Here is a 21,916-nt window from a genome sequence, read left to right as displayed (position 1 = left end):
AAACCCTTAGTGTAATTACTTCAGTTATGTATTTCATATGGATAATAACATGCTCCTTTCAGAGATAAGGATGGTGCAATTATTACACAATGCTTCTGGTCTTCTGCCGTTGATTATTTTCAAGCTATTTTGTCTAAATAAGTATTAGTAACAGCTGAAAGTGAAACAGAGTGTTCATACATACTTAGACCCGTGTAAAGTGTCATTGCTTTTCGGTGTGCAGCCATAGCAGAATGTGTGGCCTGTGGACTGGGCTGCAGGTGGCTTTTTGCACTGAAAGCGGTAATACAGATTTTTGCCACGTGGTGGCACCAAGGAAATAGAAATTGACGCCGAAGAATTGGAATGGGGGAAATGCAACCAGCCCGCGGAGTGGTGTGGGTGAAGAAACATCACCCATCCTCTGTTTTTGAAACTTTGAATTTGAAACATTGCATTACCTCAGAGATGTAATACCTCTGTAAGCTGGTGAGATGTATCCAAAAACTGAGCTCCTTTAGGCTTGGTACAAGGTCTACTTACTTCTCAAGGCTGCCTCATCAAAATCGTGTTCCAGTAAGTTTCTGACTGCAAGTTTATAGACCTCTGTTGTTTGTTTTGAAGTAGGTGGCTTCTGTAAAGGCAGTTGGAGCACACTTGAGCCTGTTCTGTTCCTGATGACTTTCCAGCTCTCTGAGCTGATGGCACTAATGCTGGATGAGGCAGGTGTCACGTATGCTTACACCAGAGAAATGGCCGTCTTGGCTTTGTTTTCAGCTGTGTCCACATGCTGTCAGAAGCGTGGTAGTGTTAATTATCCTGTGCAAGGTACATATGTATTTTCATTGCTGTGTGCAGAGTTTTGGAGCTTTTGGAAGACAGGTCTGTAAAGGTTGTGTAGGATGGTTAAACAATTATCCAGGAGCTGAAACCGCCTAGAATTCAAATTTTCAGCCTTTTTAAGCATTCCAAGTATACTAGGTGATAGAAACTTTGGCTCACAATTATAGCTGTTCCTTTGTTTTTTTGGCATGTCAGAGCACTTTGAGGTCAACGCATTGCTTCAGGCCTAGTGATGGAAAAAAATGCACTAATCAATAGCAAGCCACCAACTTCTAGGCTGGAAGTTAACTGTGTTTTATGCAAAGTAGTGCTTTCCCTGACTTTGGTATAGGGCATAGTTTTCATTAGGACAAAAACAGATCATGAGGCTGAAATTGTGGAAAGAATTTTTTGTAATAAAGAAGGGAGTCCTATTTATATAAATTGCTCCTCTTTTTCAACTTCAACTATTCTTCAGTTATATCCATTATGGATCTGTGCAGTCTGAGCTGTGTGAGAAGCACAAAATTAATGCTGTTGCTTATTGCTAGGTTTCAATACATTCATGCATCTGATGAAGCAACAATGCTGCACAATATGGTCAGTCTAATTCGTGTAGAAAAGTACAGGATCTCTTCCATGTGGTTTAGAAAGCGAATATGTTCGTTGCTGGTCCATCCATATTGCACATTAACATCCAAAGGGAGATGATCCATTTACTCTCTGAGTTTTGGAATGTTTGTTTACACATGTGTAGCAGCTGTGGCTGGGCAGAACGAATATTTATTTGGTTTAGGCAGCATGAACCTTGTTGCATGAAGTATGTGATTCCTCTTGAGTCACAGCGGCCACAAACTGTATTCCAGATATCTGTGTTTTGTGTTAGGTATCTACAACTTCTAAATAAGCTGCTAGTGCCTTTGAAAGCAGACTGTGAATGTCAGTTTTTCACTGCTCTGTGCTATTTTAATGTTTATCCAGTAAACAGAGCTGGAACAAAAATTACACAAATTACTGGAACCTTGCTAAAATGACTTTGACTTTTAACCCAGAAATGCATATACAATGAAATGCTGGGAATACTTTGGACAACTAGATGATATTTTTGGATATACTGAAAACAAACCAACTTGTGTCTAATTACTGGGATTATGATGGGCTATGATTTGAACTTGTGATGGAGCCAGGGATGCAAACAGGAGCATGCTTAACAGAATGCCAAGAAGACAGTACTTTATGAAAAGGGAAACAGCCATGGCATTCCACCAGCGTGTTTCTGGCTTCCTTTACTTGTTTGTTGAATGGCACTTATGAAGACAACTTCTGTTACCACACAGTAGCTATTTTAAATTCTTTTCACTTGTTAAGTTCTCTGAGTAGTGTTTCTCATTGATAGTAACAATCTCTTAGACACTTCATGAGCTATCCACTAGATGTGCCTGACTGGAGCAACATCTTTAAGGAAACAACAGACCTGTTTTTTGAGAAGGTGCACTGGGGTGTGAGCTGATGTCTGCAGGGAAACCCTGAACGTTGTGCTGGACCTCACAGGGAAAGATTGGTGACAGGTTGACTGATGGAACTGTAGTTCTCCCTTGCCTGATCTCAGACCTCTGTGCTCCTGTGGTATATCATCACTTGCCTTATTTGCTGTTGTAGTTTTATACTTCCACTGAGGCTGGAACCAGTCAAGTTCCTGCCCTGGTTCCTACCTGAGGAGCCTGAAAACCATCTCTGTTTCCTGCTATTGGACTGTGAGGATGCTGTAGGACTATTTGGGTCAGCTTTTTAAGCAACAGTACAAAGTGCTTCCTCTCTCCTAGCGCTTCTTGAAATCACAGCTGCTGCTTTAAAAGAAAGGTTTGTGAGAGGACTTGTGTGTTGATAAGCAGCTAGATTAGGAATGGATGTTGGAAATATTGTGGTTGGTGAAAAAAAGGGCCATCTGATCCCAGTGTGCTGCCAGTGATGCTGAAACACATATTATTATGGGCTATGAGCTGTCCATAACTGTGTTGTCTTCCAAGCCCATTGCAGACCATACAGAGCTTTAGACAAGATTAGTCTTGTAGAATCCATTACTGACCCTGAGATTAGCTCAATTGATTGAAGCATGGTGCTAATAACACCAAGGTTGTGGGTTTGATCCCCATATGGGCCATTCACTTAAGAGTTTGACTCGATTTGGTTACTGTATATATGCAGCCAGATTCAGCTATGTAAATACTTAAGGCAAAGTTCCACTTAAATTGCAAGACCTCTTTGCACCAAGAGGCTGATAAAGGTTTGAGGTTAAGTACCTGCTGCACAGCTTAGAACCTTGCAATAAACATAAAGGTGAACTGTAGCAATACCTATAAGCCAACATGTAGGGTCTGATGCAGAGATGACTCCGAATGGGGTTGCTTAGCATGTGGCTGTTAAAGAATTAATTAATATGTGACCACATGAGCCTTAGAAATCTGTTTTCTTCCCTCTTCTGGGGCACACAACTAACTGTGTTGGCTTGGTGTTCATCTGACCTTTCTGAATCTGTCCTCATAGCAGTACCTTGCCAGGTTGCTAGCCAGCACTTAGCTGCAAAGTGCATTAATCTTTTTTTGACTGTTGCTGTGTGGGGTTTCTACCTCCCATCAGAAGACCTGGTAGGGTTGACACACTTCTTCCAGCACACAGTGTAGACAGAACAGGCTAATCTGGGTTACAGAGCTGCTTCTGTCCTCAGGTGAGGAAATTGAAGTCCCTGGCTGCAGAATTAAATGCCTCAGGCAGTCTAGGTGAATTAAGGCAAATTACTAGCTGGAATAGAAAAATTGCATAGGTATGTTTAAGGGCATGATGCTGCATGATAATCAGTGCTCTGATTCCTCCCCCCAAACAGTTCTTGTATATACAGCTTCTCTCTTTTCACGTCCTCCTTTTCTCTTTTCCTGTCCTCTTTCTCTTTACTCTTCCAGTATCTTAAAATAGCCCCTCTAGCTTCAGAGCTGCATAGAAAAACTAGTATAGGTTTGATCTCTACAAGGGCTGCCGCTGGCTCTTCTGTTTTAGAGATTTTTGTGATTGCTCAGGGAAAGATACCATTTCCTGTAGTAGTATATAAAAGTACATATGAATTGTATTTAATACATAAGTATGAGAACTATTAGACTGTCAGGATTTATGAATCTCATAATTGGTTTTTCATCTGCCTTCTTTATGCTTCAAACTGTTCTTACTTGTAGGTGTCTCTGTGCCTGGGTTCCCTCTGCTCTGAAGCAAAGAATGTTTGTGGCTGTAATTCGTATTTGAACTTGTCCTTTTAGTTAAGAAGGAGGACATCTCTTCTCTTCTGTGGTGGTGGCCTGAGCAACTTCTTTCCTTGCTCTGTCAGTGCTTTCCTCCTGTTCCTGTGGTGCTTGCGCTGAAGGACCTGCTGATACTGTCACCATAGTGTTTTTTCATCTGTTCTAGAATGCCATCACTTGTCCTTCTGTTTTGCAATGCTCACAGGGTTTTTTTTTTCCTTCTTACATAGTTCAACAGAAGAATGTTCAAGGATATTTCTCATATTAAGTCTTACTTTGGTGAAACACCTTGCTGTTGAAGACTTCTAGTTTTAGTAGATAGGTGGGAAGTTAAGCTTTGCCTCCCTGAAATAATGTGTGCTGGGTGACTGTTCATTTTATCTTTTTTCCAGTTAGTCACACAAGCACATGAAAAGCTGCCACCACCTTGTGGATTTAACATCAGGGTTTGTCCATAAGCAGATGTTTGTTGGTTAGCATTTCTGGAAAGTTACAATTCTTATTATCTGGAGTGTTACTGACTCCTGCTTTATTGGCCACTCAAACACATTTCGCCCACACCATTCTTCTATGTAGTCTTAACTTTGGCATAAATGCCAACTTTTTTTTTTTCCCCCAGAGAAATGTTTACCTAGAAATGTTTACCTAGACATTTACATGACAGGTATGTAACCACAGGTTTTCTACAAGATGCAGAACTGGTAACTTCATAGGAAATGTAGATCTGTAAGTGTCTCAATCAACCTGCAATGAAGACGATGTATATAACATATAGACATAATAGTTGTGAGCACACTGGAAAGCTGGAAGAAGAATTTGTAGGTGCTCTCTCACTGTCACAGATTTGTGCTTCAGCATGAAAGGTTTAACTTTTCAGTGGCTTTTCTTTTTGATTGATAGAGTACAGTACTGTTCTGAATCTTCAAAAAATAAGAAAGTGGTTCTGATAAGTGTGTTGCATTTTAATAAATTTTGACTCTCTCAAAATGTTAAGAAAAAAAGAGGAAAAAAAATCACCTCAAGCTGTTTTACTGTAATGGGTTTAACTTTTGTCTTGTTTTTTAATATTTACAGGATTTTTTTCAGCTGCAGAATTTGACCACCACCTCAAAGGAACTCATTGTTAATATAATATATAGCATACTAGAGGCGATGAGCTAGTGGGCTTATTTCACAATTCCAAACTCCCACCTACTGCTAAAATCTATAGCTCTTCCCTTGATGCTGCAGTGTCCATCTACCTCAGCACCTGCCACATTTCACTTAAGTAATTGTTTGAAAATTAAAGGTTACCCACTCTCCTGTGAAAGTTGATGGAGACTCGTTCCAAAATCAGCAGCTCTTCCCCTTCCTGAAATAAATTTTGGGGTTATAAAGCTGTGTCCAAAGTCATCACAAACCTGTGCTGGATTATGAGTCGCATTGTCATTTATGGTGTGCCTGAGCTTTTGTTTGGCTATTATGGACAAAGGAGTCTGCTTCACATGATGTAAGAAGTGTTTGCCCTAAGAAGAACAGAGGTCCTCTTGAACCAATTAGGCAAAAATAACAGCTGGGCTACCCACTAATAAGGAAGGTGCTGCTAAACCTCTTTTCATTGTGAGAAGAAATAAATCTTTTAAGGCTTACTCCCTTGCATTTTTATAGAGAGCAATTCTTTGAAAAATTCAGCAATCCAGCTGGGTGATATGTGCAGGAAGACTGTGAAGAAGATAAAGAAACTTTTAAAAATAAAAAATGGTATTATAGCTGTTAGATTTGGCAATTATAAATGTTTCATTGAAGATTTCAGTATTTAGAGAAAGTTTTACTGTTTAAATTGTTAAGAACGTGGAGTTTGGGGTTAGCACAACAGGCAGTCTCCCACAAGTTCCTTGTAGCTTGTTCTGCAAGAGGACATTCCTTCCTGGAGCAAATCTCTTCTGATATCTTCTTTAAATAAAGGCAGCCCACATATATTTTTAGTAAGTCTGAGAGAAAAGCAGGAAGAGGAGGTTACAGAGGATTGGGACAGGTAATGCTAACTTTTCAGCCTTACCTTTTCTGTGAAAATAACCCCATCCTGGCCAAACAAATAGTTAGGTAGGGAGACCACTTATGTTGTCCTGACAGATTGACTCTTCCTGAGAGAATCTCTAACGCCTCAAGGGGGCTGATATGGAAGGGGTCAGGCACAAAGAAAGGAAGGAGTATCTAGAATTCTTGTGTAGGTGCTACATACTGTGATTTACTCTATATTACTGTGATTTACTGATTTTATTTTTTTTTTTGTGTGTGTATGGTAGTGGCAAGTGGCAACTAGAACAATCTTTGCTATGTCCTGTAAGAGGCATATCTTCCCCAGGACTTCATCCTGGATCTGTGGAGGAGAATAGCTATGGATCAGAGGAAGTTTGACAGCCCTTCTATGCATCTGAGATGTGTTCTGTTAGTACCCCAGATTATTTTGGGGAAAAGGGCAGATTTTTTCCGTGGTCTTTACTGCCCAGGTACTGTTTATTTGGGTTTTTTTTGTTTATTGGATATGACCCCCCAATTAATAGCTTTTTGCTATTAATATCTGAATGTAAGTAATTTTCCTACGTCATAGAATTGCAGAAGGTTTGATGCATGAATAAACAGTTAACTGAGCTGAACACTTTGACATTGAGTTAATTAATCTCTCGAAGGTGTGTCCTCTTCTGTTGTGCTCTGAGATGTGAGTAAAGACTTTTTGAGCAGAAAACAAACAAAAGTATATGCTCCTACTCTGTACATTGTGGAAAGGCTGCTGCTTTGTCTTTTTTCATTTGAGTCAGTGGACTATGGGCAAACGAGCAGACAAGTCACAGATGAACTCAATGGCACAATTATTCTGATATTTGTGGTTTTCCTCTATTCAATCCTCAAAATAATTTGAATGTTGTTAGGAACGTCTGTCTTTGTAAATATATTGTGGCTGAGCCATCCTTAGAAATAAAAATTGAAGAAAAATTTTAAATTATTGGCTGCTGTCCTAATTTCCTGGCTACTGTTACTTTGGTCAGTGGGTGGCCTGGTCAGCCTTTCCAAAGCCAATTTTCATTTTAAGATATTTTTATTTCTTTGAAATAGGCCAAGCCTTTGGAAAATGAGGGAGCAGCCTGCTTGTGCTTGTGTGGATGAAGGCTTATATGTGCAACAAAGTAGCTGTAGAGTTTTTATATTCTGTTTTCAGTGATAGTAAACAGAGCATCTAAAATAACCACTTGCACATTGCAACAAACACATCATCATTTGCTTAAAAAGAGTTATAATTACAGTTGACGAAGCATGGACACCATAAAAAATGCATTAGTTTGGCTTGACACATTAATTACCTGTTTTTGCAGATGTTTTTATATATTGTTGTGTGAACAGTTTACAAAATAATTACAGGAAAGTCATATGGAAAATAAACTAAGTGGGTGGTTTCTCGCCTTAATATTTTCATTCATGTGAATCTGTGTGAGGCACAGCTGCTCCGTAGCAAATGCAGAGGGAGAGAGAGAGAGACGGGGAATCTTGAGGGGGTTTTTATTCTGAGGTCTCTATGATCAGCCTTGCTGCACTTTTATATCTTGCTTTAGCAGTGTAGTTTTTAAATGTGTAAAATGACATTGCTGATTTAATCCCAGTGATCAGGAGAGGGGAGAAGCTTTGATCCTGATCAGATGAAACATAAATCTTCTAGTATCTAGGAAAATAAATGAAAAATCAATATTATTTTAAGCAGGATGATCTTTTATGAGCAGTTGTAAAGATTCATCAAAGGCTTTGACACAGTTTAAACATTTCCTGTTTGCTACCATTTAAAGAAAAATGCCTTTCAAGTTTAAATTGTAATTAGAGAGATACCTCTTTAGATTATTGTGGGCTAACCACAGAATGGAAATAGGAGCTCAGTATACTCAAGCAATTTTGAAATCAGAAGTTCCTAACTAGGAATAAATTATTATTCCTAATTTATTATAAAATAAAATAGATTCTTTTGAGAATATGCATTTTGCATAACTAAAAACACTATTCCATGACAAAATGTAACATTGCATTTTAAAAAAATAATGCATAAAGTCTGAATCACAGCTTTAACATCTGTCAAATATAAGGATTTGTTCTAGTACTGTGTTTTAGTGATTTATTTGGTTTTAAGTGAAGAGTTCTATGACCTCAAATTTGACATAAATGCTGAAGATTATTTTGAGTTTAATGGGGTCTTTATTGTTACTCCCTGTGTTTGAGGCTTTTAAAGTAGTGTTTATTTGTTTATTAAATTAATATCCTGTATTTATTTACAGATTTTTGTGGGATATTGGCTGTTTAAATGGGAATTCGTATAGGAATGTAGTCTTTTTCATTTTCTTGGTTAAATTAATGCAAAGAATAAAAAACTAAAATCCTATTTCCGTAAATCCAATTCTTAAACACTCACCTGTTTAAGTATTCAGAGACCGAACTGTTAATGATCTTATGCACAAATAAGATGCAAGAACTTGATGAATAAATCTTGTTCGGTGAATCCACACCCTTTTTATGGCTAAAGATTTTAATGAGGCAACAGTTTGCAAATGTTATTTAACAAATTACTCAGGAAGGAAAAGTAGAAGGAAAACTGAAATTAATGTCTTGTGAAAGTAGGGAGAACAAAGACAGCTCTAAGGGGACATCCCAGCCTGTTTGCGTTAATTACTGTAAAATTACTGAAGCATTGAAAAAAATCAATAAACATCCAAAGTAAATACACATAACTAACAATTAAGCAGTAAGCTTGACTTTTATGATAGCCTTAGACACTAACCTAGCAGTTTTCTACCAGTCTGCTTGAAGGAAACACTGGCTGAAGAGTTTATTGTTGCTGTGCAGATGTCTTGTTTTCCCTGAGCGACTGCCACTTTGTGTGTCAGAGAGAACGTGGGTGCTCACCAGTGGATTGGCACAAGAAAGTTTTATGGTGCATTAACATCATGTGCAGAGATGAAAGTAAGAGCGTTAGTCACGTTTTAAGGAATTGCAACACACACTTATAAAAAAATACTGTGTATCTATTTTCTTCTGATAAATTCAGGTTCAAACAGTTGAGTGATGTTTTTTGTTTTTTGTTTTTTTTCTTAAATCCTGGATGGGAACAGGACTGGCAGTCTCACGTAGTGGAATCTAGGTACAAAGTGCCCTCTGTCTTTAGAATGAGAGAAATTACTGAGAAATTGATACATATTCATAATATTGAATGCTAAAGTGTGCTGAATTTCTGACTGTTCACCTTCTTCCCAAACCAAGTGTACACAAAGGTTTTTGCAGAGCAGGGCTCTGAGTCTCTATCCAAGGAGGTGACAGCACTTTTTCCTCCTGCTGTGAGGTGGATAGTAAGATTTACAATAGATCACCTACCACAGAATTTGGAGTAGATCCGAAGTCTCTTCTGCTTATTCTTGATGGAATCTGTGTAATAGTTCTGTGTGTTCAGGTAGTCTCTAGTCATGATATGAAAGAAGTGGGAATCTCTATTTTATAATGAAGTCAGAATGACTAGTGGCACATCATGGCAACATAAAGTGGAAAAGTGACTGTACTGTCTTCACACTCTAAGATTTTTTTAAAGCAAGAGCAGAAATTCATTGTCTCTTGTTTGGGGCAGGGGAAAAACAGGAGCTCTGATAGCTTACAGCAGAGGAACTTTCCATGAACTTTCTGAAGAAATATTGTACTTAATTTTTAATTGTTCTCTGCCATCTAGAAAGTGTTTTGGGAAAACTGAAAAGACAGCCTACCTATTTAACCCATCCAGGGTTAAAGCTAGCCAGCTATGGTTTACTGAAGGATCAGGGCGAGTCCTCCTGCCCTGAGCTGCTGGAGATACACGGCTGCAGCTCATCTCTTCTTCAGGTCTTGCCAGTTGTGAAGCTGAGTGCAAGTTGTTGAGGGGCTTGCATGTGTGCATACATGCTCTGTATGGACATGGTTCACCACAGATGGATTGGCACAGGCAGAAGGATATGGCCTCTACAGGCACCTGCATAACCACTGGCAGCATGAACAACCCAATGTCTTTTGAACTATTGCTGGTCAGGGAAAGACTTGCTGTTCAGCTCTCTCTGGTAGCTCTCCCCAAGGTCCATGGTCCAGCTCTCAGACTCTGTGTCTGACTGGCCTGCTTATCAGTCTTGAAGTTTGTTGGCGTATCTTATGCACAGAGAATAAGGAGCACGGTAATGCAGAGAATAGCGAGAAAGAGTTTTCTAAGAAGGTGAGACAGGCGCCGCTCAGATACAGGGTTCAGTCAGACTAGCGTATTGACCAGCAGCCTGCTTATTCACAATTTACCCATGAAATTTCCACCTCTTTTCTCATGCTTGTGCCCCACATCCACCTTGACCCTCCCTTCAATCATGCTCTTAAAAATTTCACAATGTCTTATACATTGCCACAATTGCCCCCTGAAAACCTCCCACAGTAGGTTTTGAATGCAAGCTTTTACACAGTAAGTTCTCCCTTGGAAATTCCATAATAAACGTGCTCTTTTTTATGAGACTCATTCTTGATAACCCACAATAATCCTGTTTTTTTCCTTATCAGTTACCAAGTTGCTGGTTGAACTCCTTCAAGGTTACACTCGTGTTCCTTTCATGGCCCGTTGATCAGTGTCTTAGGAGTTTCAGCCTTCCTTATTGACTGTTATCTGCTGTTAGGATTTGTGTGTTTAATTTATTACCTCTCCTGTTTCTTACCTTGTCTTTCATGTTGAGTAGCTGTTAGGCAGATAATCTTGCAGTTCCTTGCCCTGTTGGAGCATCGGTTTGAGAGGTGCTGGCTTGCACCTGGCAGTGCAGAGCCTGTTGCAGTCAAGGCTGTGCTTCTGCAAGTCTTGGATGGCCTTCATTAGGGCTGGAAGAGACTGCCAGGACCATATGAAGTCTCTGCCTCTGGGACAGTTGTCTCTAGCTTATTTTCACCATAGTAATCTCAGTTCTCTGTTGTAACAATTGCGTCTCACAGTCTTTTTATCTTTGCCTGGCAGTTGACTGGTTGGGCGTTGTCATCACAAATTGAGTCAGTTATAACAGTATACTGCTCATGAATGCCTAAATATAAACTGTAAGTTTTAGAATGAATACAGAATTTGTTTGGTATCATGGGATTCTCACCTCTTGTAAGAGTTTGGGTAGATTAGAAATAACACAGTGATGGTTCAGCCATCTGGGAAGTGAAGTAATTGGCGCAAGTGCTTATTCCTTTCTTCCCGTGTTACCCTAAGTCAAGAGGCAAGGAATGCTGTGAGCAAGAGTTCTTGGGGTCTCTCGTGTTGCCTTCTGGTTTTTAATATCATTTCTAGACTTAATTTGTACTTAGGAAAGTCCATACTGAAAAGCTGAGGAAAAAATAACTTTATTGTTTTGTTGTAAATGTCTTATTCTGTCTTTCCTAATTGATTCTGCTTTTTTAATATGACATTTGGATCAGGGGTTTGTTTCAGTCCTTACTTATGTTACCATAGGAACATCTCAGAAATATTAAGTAAGGTTTTTTATTTACCTTAGTCTATGGCAAGGCTTAAATTGTTATTTTTGTAGAACTCTGAGATCATAGTACTGGATTTTTAGAAGATGTATGTCTGTAGGTTTCATTACGGATAAGCGAAAAGAAATCAAAAAGGTAGAATCAAAGTAGTCATGTGCTTTGATTACTTAGTACCTCTCTCTTTGTAGAAAACATAACTTTTTTTTTTCCTTTATTAAGGTGAATCAAGTCCAACTCGTCGAGAAGCAGTGAAAAGGAAGACTGCAGAATACCTTATGCGCGCTGAAAAAATTTCCAGTCTCTACCATAAGTCCTCTGAAGATGTATCTGTTTCTATGGTAGGCTTTAATTTATTTTTTTAAACCAGAATTTGGTATAATTAAGTTGTCTTGTCTTTTAGCAAAGCATATTCAAGCTTAAGGTTCAAAAACTAGCTAGCATGTCTCTTTTGAGAGGCCTGAGGAGAATTTTGGTGTTGCACTTTTGCTAAGTTGCCATTCTTTTCTGATTCTTGTTGGTGTTTCATAACATTATGAAGAATTTTTGGTTTAATACAGAGCTGGTTTTCACATGCTTTCCTGCTACTTACAGTTGATGAGGTAAACATTTTTCATCCTACTAAAGAATCTAAAAGTAAAGCAAAAAACCACATTAGAATGTAACATTTAATTTGACTTTTCCATGAGAATATTGCTTAACCCTGTAGGGAGTGAGAAAGCTGTTGGTTTCTTCAGCTTAGCACATAGTGGTGTATCAGAAGTGAGTCGAGCACATGATAGAAGAGGTCAGATGAATTTTCCACAGAATAAGTACTTAATTGTGCGAAGGTTATTCCTGATCCTTTCAAATGTCTCTCTTGGATATGCTTATATAACCAACTCCTTCTTGATTTTTAGGAAGTTTCTGTACTATTCCCACTTTCTTGAGCAGAAACACCCTTATCTGTACTTGCACAAAAGACAAACACAGCTTGTTCCAAGATACCCTCAATAAATTTCTACTTTGCCCTTCCCCAAACAGTTCCTTTGGGACTTATCTGTTCTTACTTTAGACTTTTACTGCAGTCATGCTAAACTGTCTGTGATTGTCAATGACTGCCCTATTGTAGTGACTACAAAAGCTACCAACTTCCTGACTCTCTACTTTAATATCAAGTGAGGACAAAAGGCGCAGAAGATTATTGCATCTTACTTTGCACAGATCTAAAAGTGCTTTAAGGAGACCACTGCTGCAAAAATGGGAAGGCTTCTAAAATCTGTTTAATAAGTAAATTAAAAAAGCAAAGACACTGTTCTGTAAGGGTAGCTTTTTTTATGTTGAGAGCCCACAAGTACAATTTTGAGGATGTTCCAAATGGGATACATTTTGTGAGGTTTGGAGTCTTGCTGTTGCTATGAATTGTACTTTGAACAATTTAGTATTTTGGACTGATATGAACTCCTACCAGGTACTCTTTTCTTTGGGTCAAACACCCCTGAAAATGGGGAAAAAAATCTATATTGAATGGAAACCTCAATGTGTTTGGAAAGTGCAGAACAAGAGAAAAAACCCACAAGCAACCTATTTTTGCCTTTTTATAAGTTTAAAAATTAATTGTGGTTGAGAAGGAGGAAGAAATAGGTTGCATTTTTGTATGTGAACTTGAGAGGTAAAGTATTTCCTCTTTTATGCTGTACTAAGACACATGCCTTCTTTGCAGATCCAAAGAAAAGCAGATTTAATTGGAATAAGACAAGAAAAAAGAAGTGGTGAGAATAGAAAACCATTCTTCTGTGCTGAAAATCAAAATGGACAAGTTATGGCAAACATGATTTTGCACAAGCAAGATGTTGCACCTGGCTGATTCTCATTTTTACAAAAAACCCCCATGTTTCCATGGTTTAGTTTTGGTTTTTTTCCTAAGTTTGTACATTTATTTTTGTGTCCTTTATTTGCTGCTCTTCATAATGCATACATTTTAGTTTTATCTTAGAGCTCTGGAATTTTCTGACATCAAGGGCAGATGGTGCTGATGGGTCATGATGGTTATGTTGAGGAACAGCTTGTCTCTGAGCTTACAGCTGAAAGTTAATCAGGAGAAGGACTTCTCTCCAAAAGTTATCCTAAGGGTGGAGATAGGAACCACAAAGAATTGGCATGATCTGTGCTTTGGCTTAGAGGCTTAAGGAACATGAGGAATGTGACTCTTCCTTCATATTAATTGCTGAACAGACTTGAATTCTTGCACCGTAGTTACTGCTTATTCTTCTTATTCTTATTCTACCCAATATAGTTTGTATTAAGAGTTTGCATGAATTTTCCCCCCTCATACAGACAGTGATAAGTGCACTGAAATGACCTGCATTTATATGCAGTGTGATTCTTAGGAATACCAGTCGAGGCATGCAGATACTTTGTGTCCTTCTCCTAAAAAACTAAGTCTGTATTGTACAAGGTTAGTGCAGAACCTGGGCCCTATTAAGACTGGAAGGGTGCAGTTTTGTTATGGTAAGCATGGTTCAGTGCAGGGAATGTCAAGGGCAGTGAGGGTGCTGAGACCATTTCTTGGAGGAGGAGGTCTGACTGATAGACAATCCTGTGCACTTAAGGCAAAGTGCTCTTGTTCATGATGTGATGTTACCAGGCAGAACTGCTTTGTCACCCATGTTTGCTGTAGATGGCTTTGTGTTTCCTATTGTGCCCTTACAAGGAACCATCATGGTGATCAGCATCAGAACTAGGCTCACATGCCTTTCTTAGATATGGAATTTTACTTCTTTTTCACCCATGAGGCCAGGGAACTGTCCAGCAAGGGAAGAGAGAAGCTCAGAAGTGCAGGTTGGGTTGTTGCCCTGCACTTCTCAGCTTCTCGCATCTCCCAAAGGCTCAGGGTGCCAGCCGTGTGCTGAGCCACATGCAGCAATCTCAAAAGACTGTGCCCACTACCCATACCCCAAGCCACCCATTTGCCATCTGAACACCACATGAAGGCAAAGCACAGTGGCTTGCTTTTCTCTGAGGTCCTGGGGCAGGAGAAAGTGAGCCATTCGTTCATGGCTGGAAATGCCAGACACTTGCCTCTTCGAAGACCAGATTTCCCTAGAGGCAAAAGTCTGGCATTTCAGAGCTGAGAAGCAAAAATTATCTTTGGTGCCATGGAAACCAAACAAAGAACAACAGTACTTTGTTACTTTTCTTGCCTCAACAAAAATTCAGCAGTGTAGCCCTCAAGGATAGCATCCTTAGCAACCACCCTGCTGCTGGCAAGTGCGAGTGGTGAAGAGAGAAACACAAGAAGAGGGTCTTTGGAGAACCCTTGGCACTGTTAAAAAAAGGTTATGGATAGAGGGCTTCATGATGGATAGAAGGTTTCTTAAAGCTGGAAAGAAACACAGAGAGCTGATGCAACTGTGACCGTGAACTGGGAACTCACTTGACAGAGTCTTGTAAACACTGAGAAAAGCCTTGCTGTGACCCATAAGAGTAGGAGATGTGGGGACAACTTCTGGAGCTTGTAAACAGACATGTAGACCTTCTGGAAAAACAAGCTGCAGCAAATGCTGTCCTTCTCTTCCTCCTTTGGCACAGCATGACAGCTTCCAGGACCTTCTCTCCGACAAACGCTCCAGAGCACTGTGTAATGGCAGCAGCGGGTCATTTTGCTCATTCTCAAGCTGCATTTTCTCCTCTACCCCTTTGTAAGTAGCAGCTCTGGGGAGCCACCTCCAAGCCTGAGAGGAGGCTGTAGCAACAGCCTCTGAATCATGCTGGATTGACTGTCAGAAAGGTGAAGTCTTACACAACTGTCAGCTGCAAAGCCCAGCACAGCTGTCTGTGCGGGCTGTGGGTCCATTTTAACTTTGGTAGTTTTATAAAGCATACTTTTTCCCCTCTTTGAAATTAGTTCTGATTCTACTCATGCCTAACTTCTTACATTCAGAGTTGTTTCTTTTTGCACTGTTATGAAAGCTATTGTCTTTTAAAATGTCAATTATTTTTGATTTTCAAAGCAATTTACTAACAAGAGGTACATGCAAGCCTGATGCCCAAACAGAAGAAGCAACTTTCATTCTTTGTGGTTTTCATAAGATATCTTCCTAAAATCCTCATTAAATGTGCATGAAAATTACATGAAGTATAAAGAAAATGCACTGCCATAGTTCTGTGAGATATAAATTTAACATAAAATAAGAAATTCAGTCTCAAGGTTTCCAAGAAACTAGAGCTTTCCAAAGGCAGGTGGTGGCCACAAGCTGCTGAGTCTCTGCAGAGGCATCACAGTCAGCATCATTCTTTTCTACTTGCAATTAGTACATGATGCTGGCCAAAGGGTGATGGTGGGAGAGAAACTGGTGATGCCAGTCCTAACTCAGATAAATCCAGCAGTGCGGCTCAGAGTGTAGTCTGGAAATATAGGGCCTGACCACAGGAGAGATGATCCTGGGATACCTGTGCAGCATGCCGAGCATTTAGACAGGATGCTGTAGGCCTTTAGGGAGAGGTAGCCTGCCACTTTCTTTAGAATACAAATGCCTTATTTCTAAAGGCAAACAAAGCTTCTGACTTTTTGTTACCCTCCTTCCTGTATTTTTTTTTTGTCCTCTGTTTTTGATGAGAGTGGTGTTTTTTAGTTATTTTTATTATTGCTGCCTAGATGCTGAGCTTGGATTTTTACTCTATTCAGAGGAGCAGGCAGTTTCATAGAGTGCTTAATTGCTGCAGTTCTGGGAATTGGGTATTTAGAGTTTGCTTCCGGCTTGCCTCACAACAGAATGTGATGCCTCCCCATCACTGGGCTCTACTATTAGACTTTGCAACAGTGAAACCAAAGTACTGTAAAGAGCAAAAAATAACCTGAAACTGATAAAAGTGGAGAAGCTATTGGGAGCTGTGGAGATGTAGATGTGATTGTAAATCCTTTTAAGGTAAGAAGTGACTGTAGAGTGCATATATGAAAAACAGTGTGTGTACACAGTATTGCAGACTGTGCCACCATTGGTCATACATTAGAGAAGGACCTAAAATATAAATAATGGGGTTTTTTTAGCTCTTAAGACATAATGGGTGCAGGAATCTAATTGTATAGCATTATTAGGCAACTGTTAACTTCTGTAGAGATGTATGAACTTAATTCATGGTTGAAATGTTATTCATAAGAGAGAATTTTAAAAGCTTGATTATTGAGGAATAGTTATAAAATGTAATAGCAAGCAGATAGAAGTGGAAATCTTTTATAGTAGTCTAGAGGATTTGGAATTGTTATCTTCCATTTAATGTATTCCTTAGAATGCTTTTGAAATCTTGTCATGAATAAGTGTAAGCACAACTCTTGGTTTCAAAGGAAATATTTGATTATTGCCAAAAAATTGCACATTCTCAGAATACTTTCAACAGCTTACTAGAATGTGGAACGTAAATTAGGTTTGGAGAAAAAAGTTCATGCAGAGTGTTCTTTTTTTTCTTCCTGCTGCAGCCTTCAGTTTTAGATTGTAGAATCTGGACTGTTTTCTCCTAACTGCAGTTGGTACTTCTGCTTGACAGTGTTTACACTATGAAACAATTATGAGATCCAGACAAATAAATGAAGATAAATAATGAACTCGTCTAAACATCGAGCCATAAAAGCACACTTTTTCTCCATGCTTTCTGAACATGTATTTATAACCCTTTCTTTTGGATTTTGTGCGCAATGCTTAAATAGGTACTGAGTTTTAGGAAGGAATTTGGAAGGAGAGGGTATTGACTGGCAACACAAAGGAGCTCAGTTTTGGGGAAGGCTTTGGCCTTTGAGGATACCGCAGTAAGGATGTCAGAGGGGAAAAACTAGGGGGGGAGCAAATGGCACTGCCTAGTTCAGCATCTTGGAGTTTATGATCACAAGCGAAAAATTTTTGATTTTCCCTGATAGTTAAGCATTTCATCCACAGCATAATTGCTTAGCAGCCATTTTCCGATGTGACATAAGTGTTACATATTGTCTCAGGATGCTGACAAATTAAGTAAACAGCTTTTACATCTTAGAAGCCTAAAAATCAAGGAGTTTCACCTTCCTCTTCCTTTCCACTTTTGTGTGATAGAAATGTACTTGGGGAGGCCAGGTTATGCTTAAAAGGAGTTTGGCATTCAACAGCTCTGCAAATGAAATTACCTTATTTGTGAGGGAGAGGTTCTAGCAGAAGCTGCATGTTGAATTTTTGGAGGAAGATCTAATGAATTCTCTCAGTTGGCAACCAGAAACTTCTGAAAATGTTTGTTAATGTGCCAGAGGTATATGGGATGCTTAAGAGGTTGGTCTTTGTCCCAGAAGACTTCCAGTTGAAATGCTGTTCCTGCCTTGGAGATGCAAGCTTTGAGTTTGCCCTGAAAAACTGCAAAACATAGCATGGACAAAAATCCATGCATATTAACTACTTGAATAGTTAGCACATGCCAGTTTTCTTGCTGTGGTGTTAATTTCTAGATTAATGATATGTAGCTAGCTACCTTTTTCTAAGGCAGTTTTAGGAATAATTTCTGTTGTGCACCTTATTATTAAACAGATTTCACAAAACTCACCAGAGAGCAAGAGAACCCTGTTTATAATTCTATATTTTATGTTCTTCTGACTTTAAAAGCCTCTAATTTGCTTTCTCCTCCTCAGTGATCTGTGAATTATTTTGTACCCAGAATACCTGTAAGGCTTTGATTGATTATTATGATGTGGTAAGAACCAAGTAATCAATTGCCAGGTTCCATTAAGCATAGCAAATATAAAAATTCATTATTTTTTTCTGTTTTAAATTTCTGTTTTCACTGTTATCTCGACTTTTATTTACTTGCAAGTTGTTTTTTTTTCCCCCCACTAAGGACAAACAGAAAACTTCTCCTTTCATCTTCACTCTCTCTGATTTATGATAAATTTAGTTTCCTTCGGCCTGGCATTTGCTTCAGCAGGCAGTCTTCCTTCAAGTACCACCCTGATTGATGTATAATCTTTGATATCTTCCATTAGCCTCCAGGATCACTAAGTTCAAGGCCCTCTTGGAACCTAAGGAGCCCTGCCGAGGAACTGAAGACCTTCAGAGTCCTTGGGGTGATTGACAAGGTAATTCTTCAGTGTCTCTTCAAGAATTCAGTCATAAATCGACTGCATGCTGACATTTTGTCTTTGAAGCTGTGGATCTTAAGGATATGAAACAAAAGGGGAAAATGACTCAAATGCATCTGCACTTTAAAATAACAAAAGTAGAAGAAAAAAAGGCTTTTATCTAAGCAATTCATGTAAGGTCATGCAAAATGTATTTGAGCTAAAGCATAAGGTACATGTTTGGTGGCATTCAATAGGATGAGACCTGTTTTTCAAAAATGAAGTCATAGTTACAATACTGGGGTAAGGACGAGTTGATGTTTTTTCAGTTGAACGGTCTGCTGGATACCTAAAATATAGGAGGATAGAAATTCCTACTTTTGAACTCTTACTTGAAATGGGGACTGGGGACACGTACAACTGTTCTCCTTACCTGAGAATTTGGAATTGAAATGTATTGCCAAGACAGAGATTCAGCAGTGAAGCCAAGCTTATTTTTGAGTCATGCAAATAATGTCTTCCAAAATCCCAGGATAATACCCCTCTGTAAACAGTAAAGGACCATACGGAATTTTTTCAAGTCTAATTAAGAGACCAGAAGAATTGTTGCATTGTTTTGATAGCGCTGATTAGCATTACCTTACCAAATACTTTTAAGATGATGTCTTATTATTCAGCAATGTGACAGTGGCTAAGGCAGACTATAATGGCTCGTTTCCTTTTTGCTGTGCCAAGTCCTTTCTGCCTTTTAATAGTTCCTAATGTGGTCCATGGTTTGTGTGTGAGATGGTGGTGCATTTGTAACTTGCATCAGAAAACCTCTAGCTTATCTCTTAAGGTCTGTATTTCTTGTTTTCTTTTTCTTGTTGGACTGACCCTAGCTATTGGGACTGATTTTTGGTTTTCTTTGCTTGTTTTGTTGTAATTGTGTGCATAAGTTGAAAATTTCTCCTCAGAGGGCTCTATATACATTAGGTATTATGGTTGCTTTTATAGCACACAAGGTTTTCTCAGCTCTGACTTCATATTCATTGTATCTTCTTTCCTCAGTTGTAAGTACAGAACTTAGCCTGTATTTCACTCTGTATACATATCAGAGACAGGCTGGAAAGACCACCTATCTGTTGCATTAGTAGGTGCTAGCTAAATTAGTAGCCATTAAATGGATGCAGTAGGCATGGATTTTGTGAATTAGTCTGACAATGTGAGCCTGCAGAAGTACTGGAAATGGATCAAAAAAGACCTTCTCAGTATCTCTGTTCTTATATAAGAATAATGAACATCTACTGGAGAAGATTCTTGATCACAAGGAAGCTTTTGGAGTTCTTGGTTGTATCAGGTCTCCTTAGATCTCTCTGAGCAGAGTTTCAGTAAGTGTCCAGGTGTGAGCGAAATGTGTCCAGATCTTTGAAGGAGAGTTGGGAAGAATCAAGCTTCTAATGATGACAAAATAAAAGATCTGTAGTGTCGGAGATCTGTGTGAGGAGTAACAGGCCTGTGGATACAGCTGGTGTGCTCATGTGCAAACAGTATCATAGGGCTCAGAGTTCACGTTTAATTATTGTGTGGAAAAGGGAAATTCTTTCAGGTGTCTTTGTACTCTGCATTCCTACTTCCACATTCTCCTTGTCACAAACTTAGTCTTATTCTGAGTATGCTGCCTTTTTTCCCTATATTTCTGGGTGTTTATGATGTTGTGAGCCAAATGAAAACTGCTCTAAGCCCAGATGTCCAGAGCATTTGGCTTGATAATGCGTACACAAAATGCTTGTGAATGTGAAGCAAAAGTGTGCATGTGTGTCTGTGTGATGGAGATGATGCCCCTGCCTTTGGTTTCAAGCACCATCTCACTTCCTTCCTCACCATCTCTGTTATTTGCCGCCTTCTCTGCTTGCATGTGCCCTAAAGCTCACGTCATGGAGAAATCCAAATCAATGTGTAAGTATACTCACTGGAGCCAAGTAGATGACACAGCATGCTTGTTCTTGAAAATGGATTTTGATTTTCAGCATTGAAGATGCCTTGCTTTTGGGCACGAGGCTGTAACTGATTCATCATCATGCAGAGTTTTGCCTGAAAATACTCTCCTATTCTAACCCTGAGATAGCTGCTTTGGTTTCAGCAGAACATGGGTGTGTGGATAGTAATGAGCCACTGGGATTGTAACTGCTGGCTTGCCTAATCCTGAGCAAGACTGGCTCAAACACACTGTCTTAAAAAATGGTGTTGATTGCTTTGCAGACTTTTTCTCCCACTGCTGAAGCCCAGAGTGGTGTCTGCTTGCTACAGTGCTGCCTGGAGAAAACCAACTGTTAACCTTCCCTCCATCAAATGCTGAAAGGTTCAGTGCCTTCCCTTAGAGTAATGTCTCTCTTTGTTCTTCTTTTGAAGCCTCTTGAAGTGTTTTGAGTTGGCTTCATTTTCACAGACAAAATGCTTGTTGCAACCTGAAACTCTGGGTTTTTCAACCTGTTTTAGACCAGGCAGAATGATTAGATATTTAATTTTAGCCAGGTTTATTCCCAATGTGCAATCCTTCTTTCCCTGTCTGCCCGTTCACCTTTCTTGTCACCTTAATAATTTTTGTTGTGTTGACCCTTTTCTGTTGAATCTGAGGGAGTTAGAGATTTTAGGATTATTAAACTCCTTAAATTATTGTGAAAATTTGAGAAGAATGACCATATCTGCGCCTTGCCTCCCATCCTTCTGCTTCAGTTCTCCTGCAAAGGCTGTGGTATAAATCTGACTATTTTAGTAGACCAAAGAGAACCTACACTTTGCTTGAGAGAAGCAGCTTTCTTGAATTCTGCTGCTGCTGTGTTTGCTCACTTCATGGTGTCAAAAGTTAACGAGGTGGTGTTTGCAGGTATTTTATATGTTTATTATGTTAAGAGTCTGCCTGTGAGTAGGTTTCTGAAAATAAAGGTTTAATGTAATGATAAAGGTGGTTTTTGTCCTGCAAACGTTGTGGAATCTGAGGTGCTGCAGATTGGGCAGCAAAGCTCTCATTAGTGTTAACAGAGGTACAGCACTGAAAACAAACTAATACCTAAATATTTTAGCTGCTGTTATCACCAACCAAGAATGATCAATTATTTTATCAGTTCCTGTACTTTAAAGCAGAAAACTTCTTTTTGGAATAGGAGAGAGTTTTGCTTTCAGAATTTGCCTAATTAAAAATCAAGGTTGCAGATTCTGTGCTGAGTTTCTGCCCTAGGCAAATCTTTCCTTTGAAGCTACAACTGGCCCCTAAAGAAACGACTTTGTTATG

The 21,916-nt window shown here is 39.2% G+C and overlaps 1 protein-coding gene across 4 annotated transcripts in view; it reads left to right on the top strand.

The window, feature by feature from the left end:
* The window catches only part of RPS6KC1 (ribosomal protein S6 kinase C1), an 86,901-nt gene that overhangs the window by 26,534 nt on the left and 38,451 nt on the right, over window positions 1-21,916 (top strand). For all 4 annotated transcript variants that reach the window (XM_032684247.1, XM_032684251.1, XM_032684250.1 and 1 more), the window contains 2 exons: window positions 11,820-11,938; window positions 18,571-18,663. In XM_032684247.1, coding sequence (XP_032540138.1) covers window positions 11,820-11,938; window positions 18,571-18,663 — 212 coding nt within the window. The remainder of the gene's footprint in view (window positions 1-11,819; window positions 11,939-18,570; window positions 18,664-21,916) is intronic.

The sequence above is a fragment of the Chiroxiphia lanceolata genome, chromosome 3 (assembly GCF_009829145.1).
Source record: "Chiroxiphia lanceolata isolate bChiLan1 chromosome 3, bChiLan1.pri, whole genome shotgun sequence".
Lineage (NCBI taxonomy): Eukaryota > Metazoa > Chordata > Aves > Passeriformes > Pipridae > Chiroxiphia > Chiroxiphia lanceolata.
Note: the sequence above shows the minus strand (reverse complement) of the source record. Positions and strands in the feature narration are given on the sequence as shown.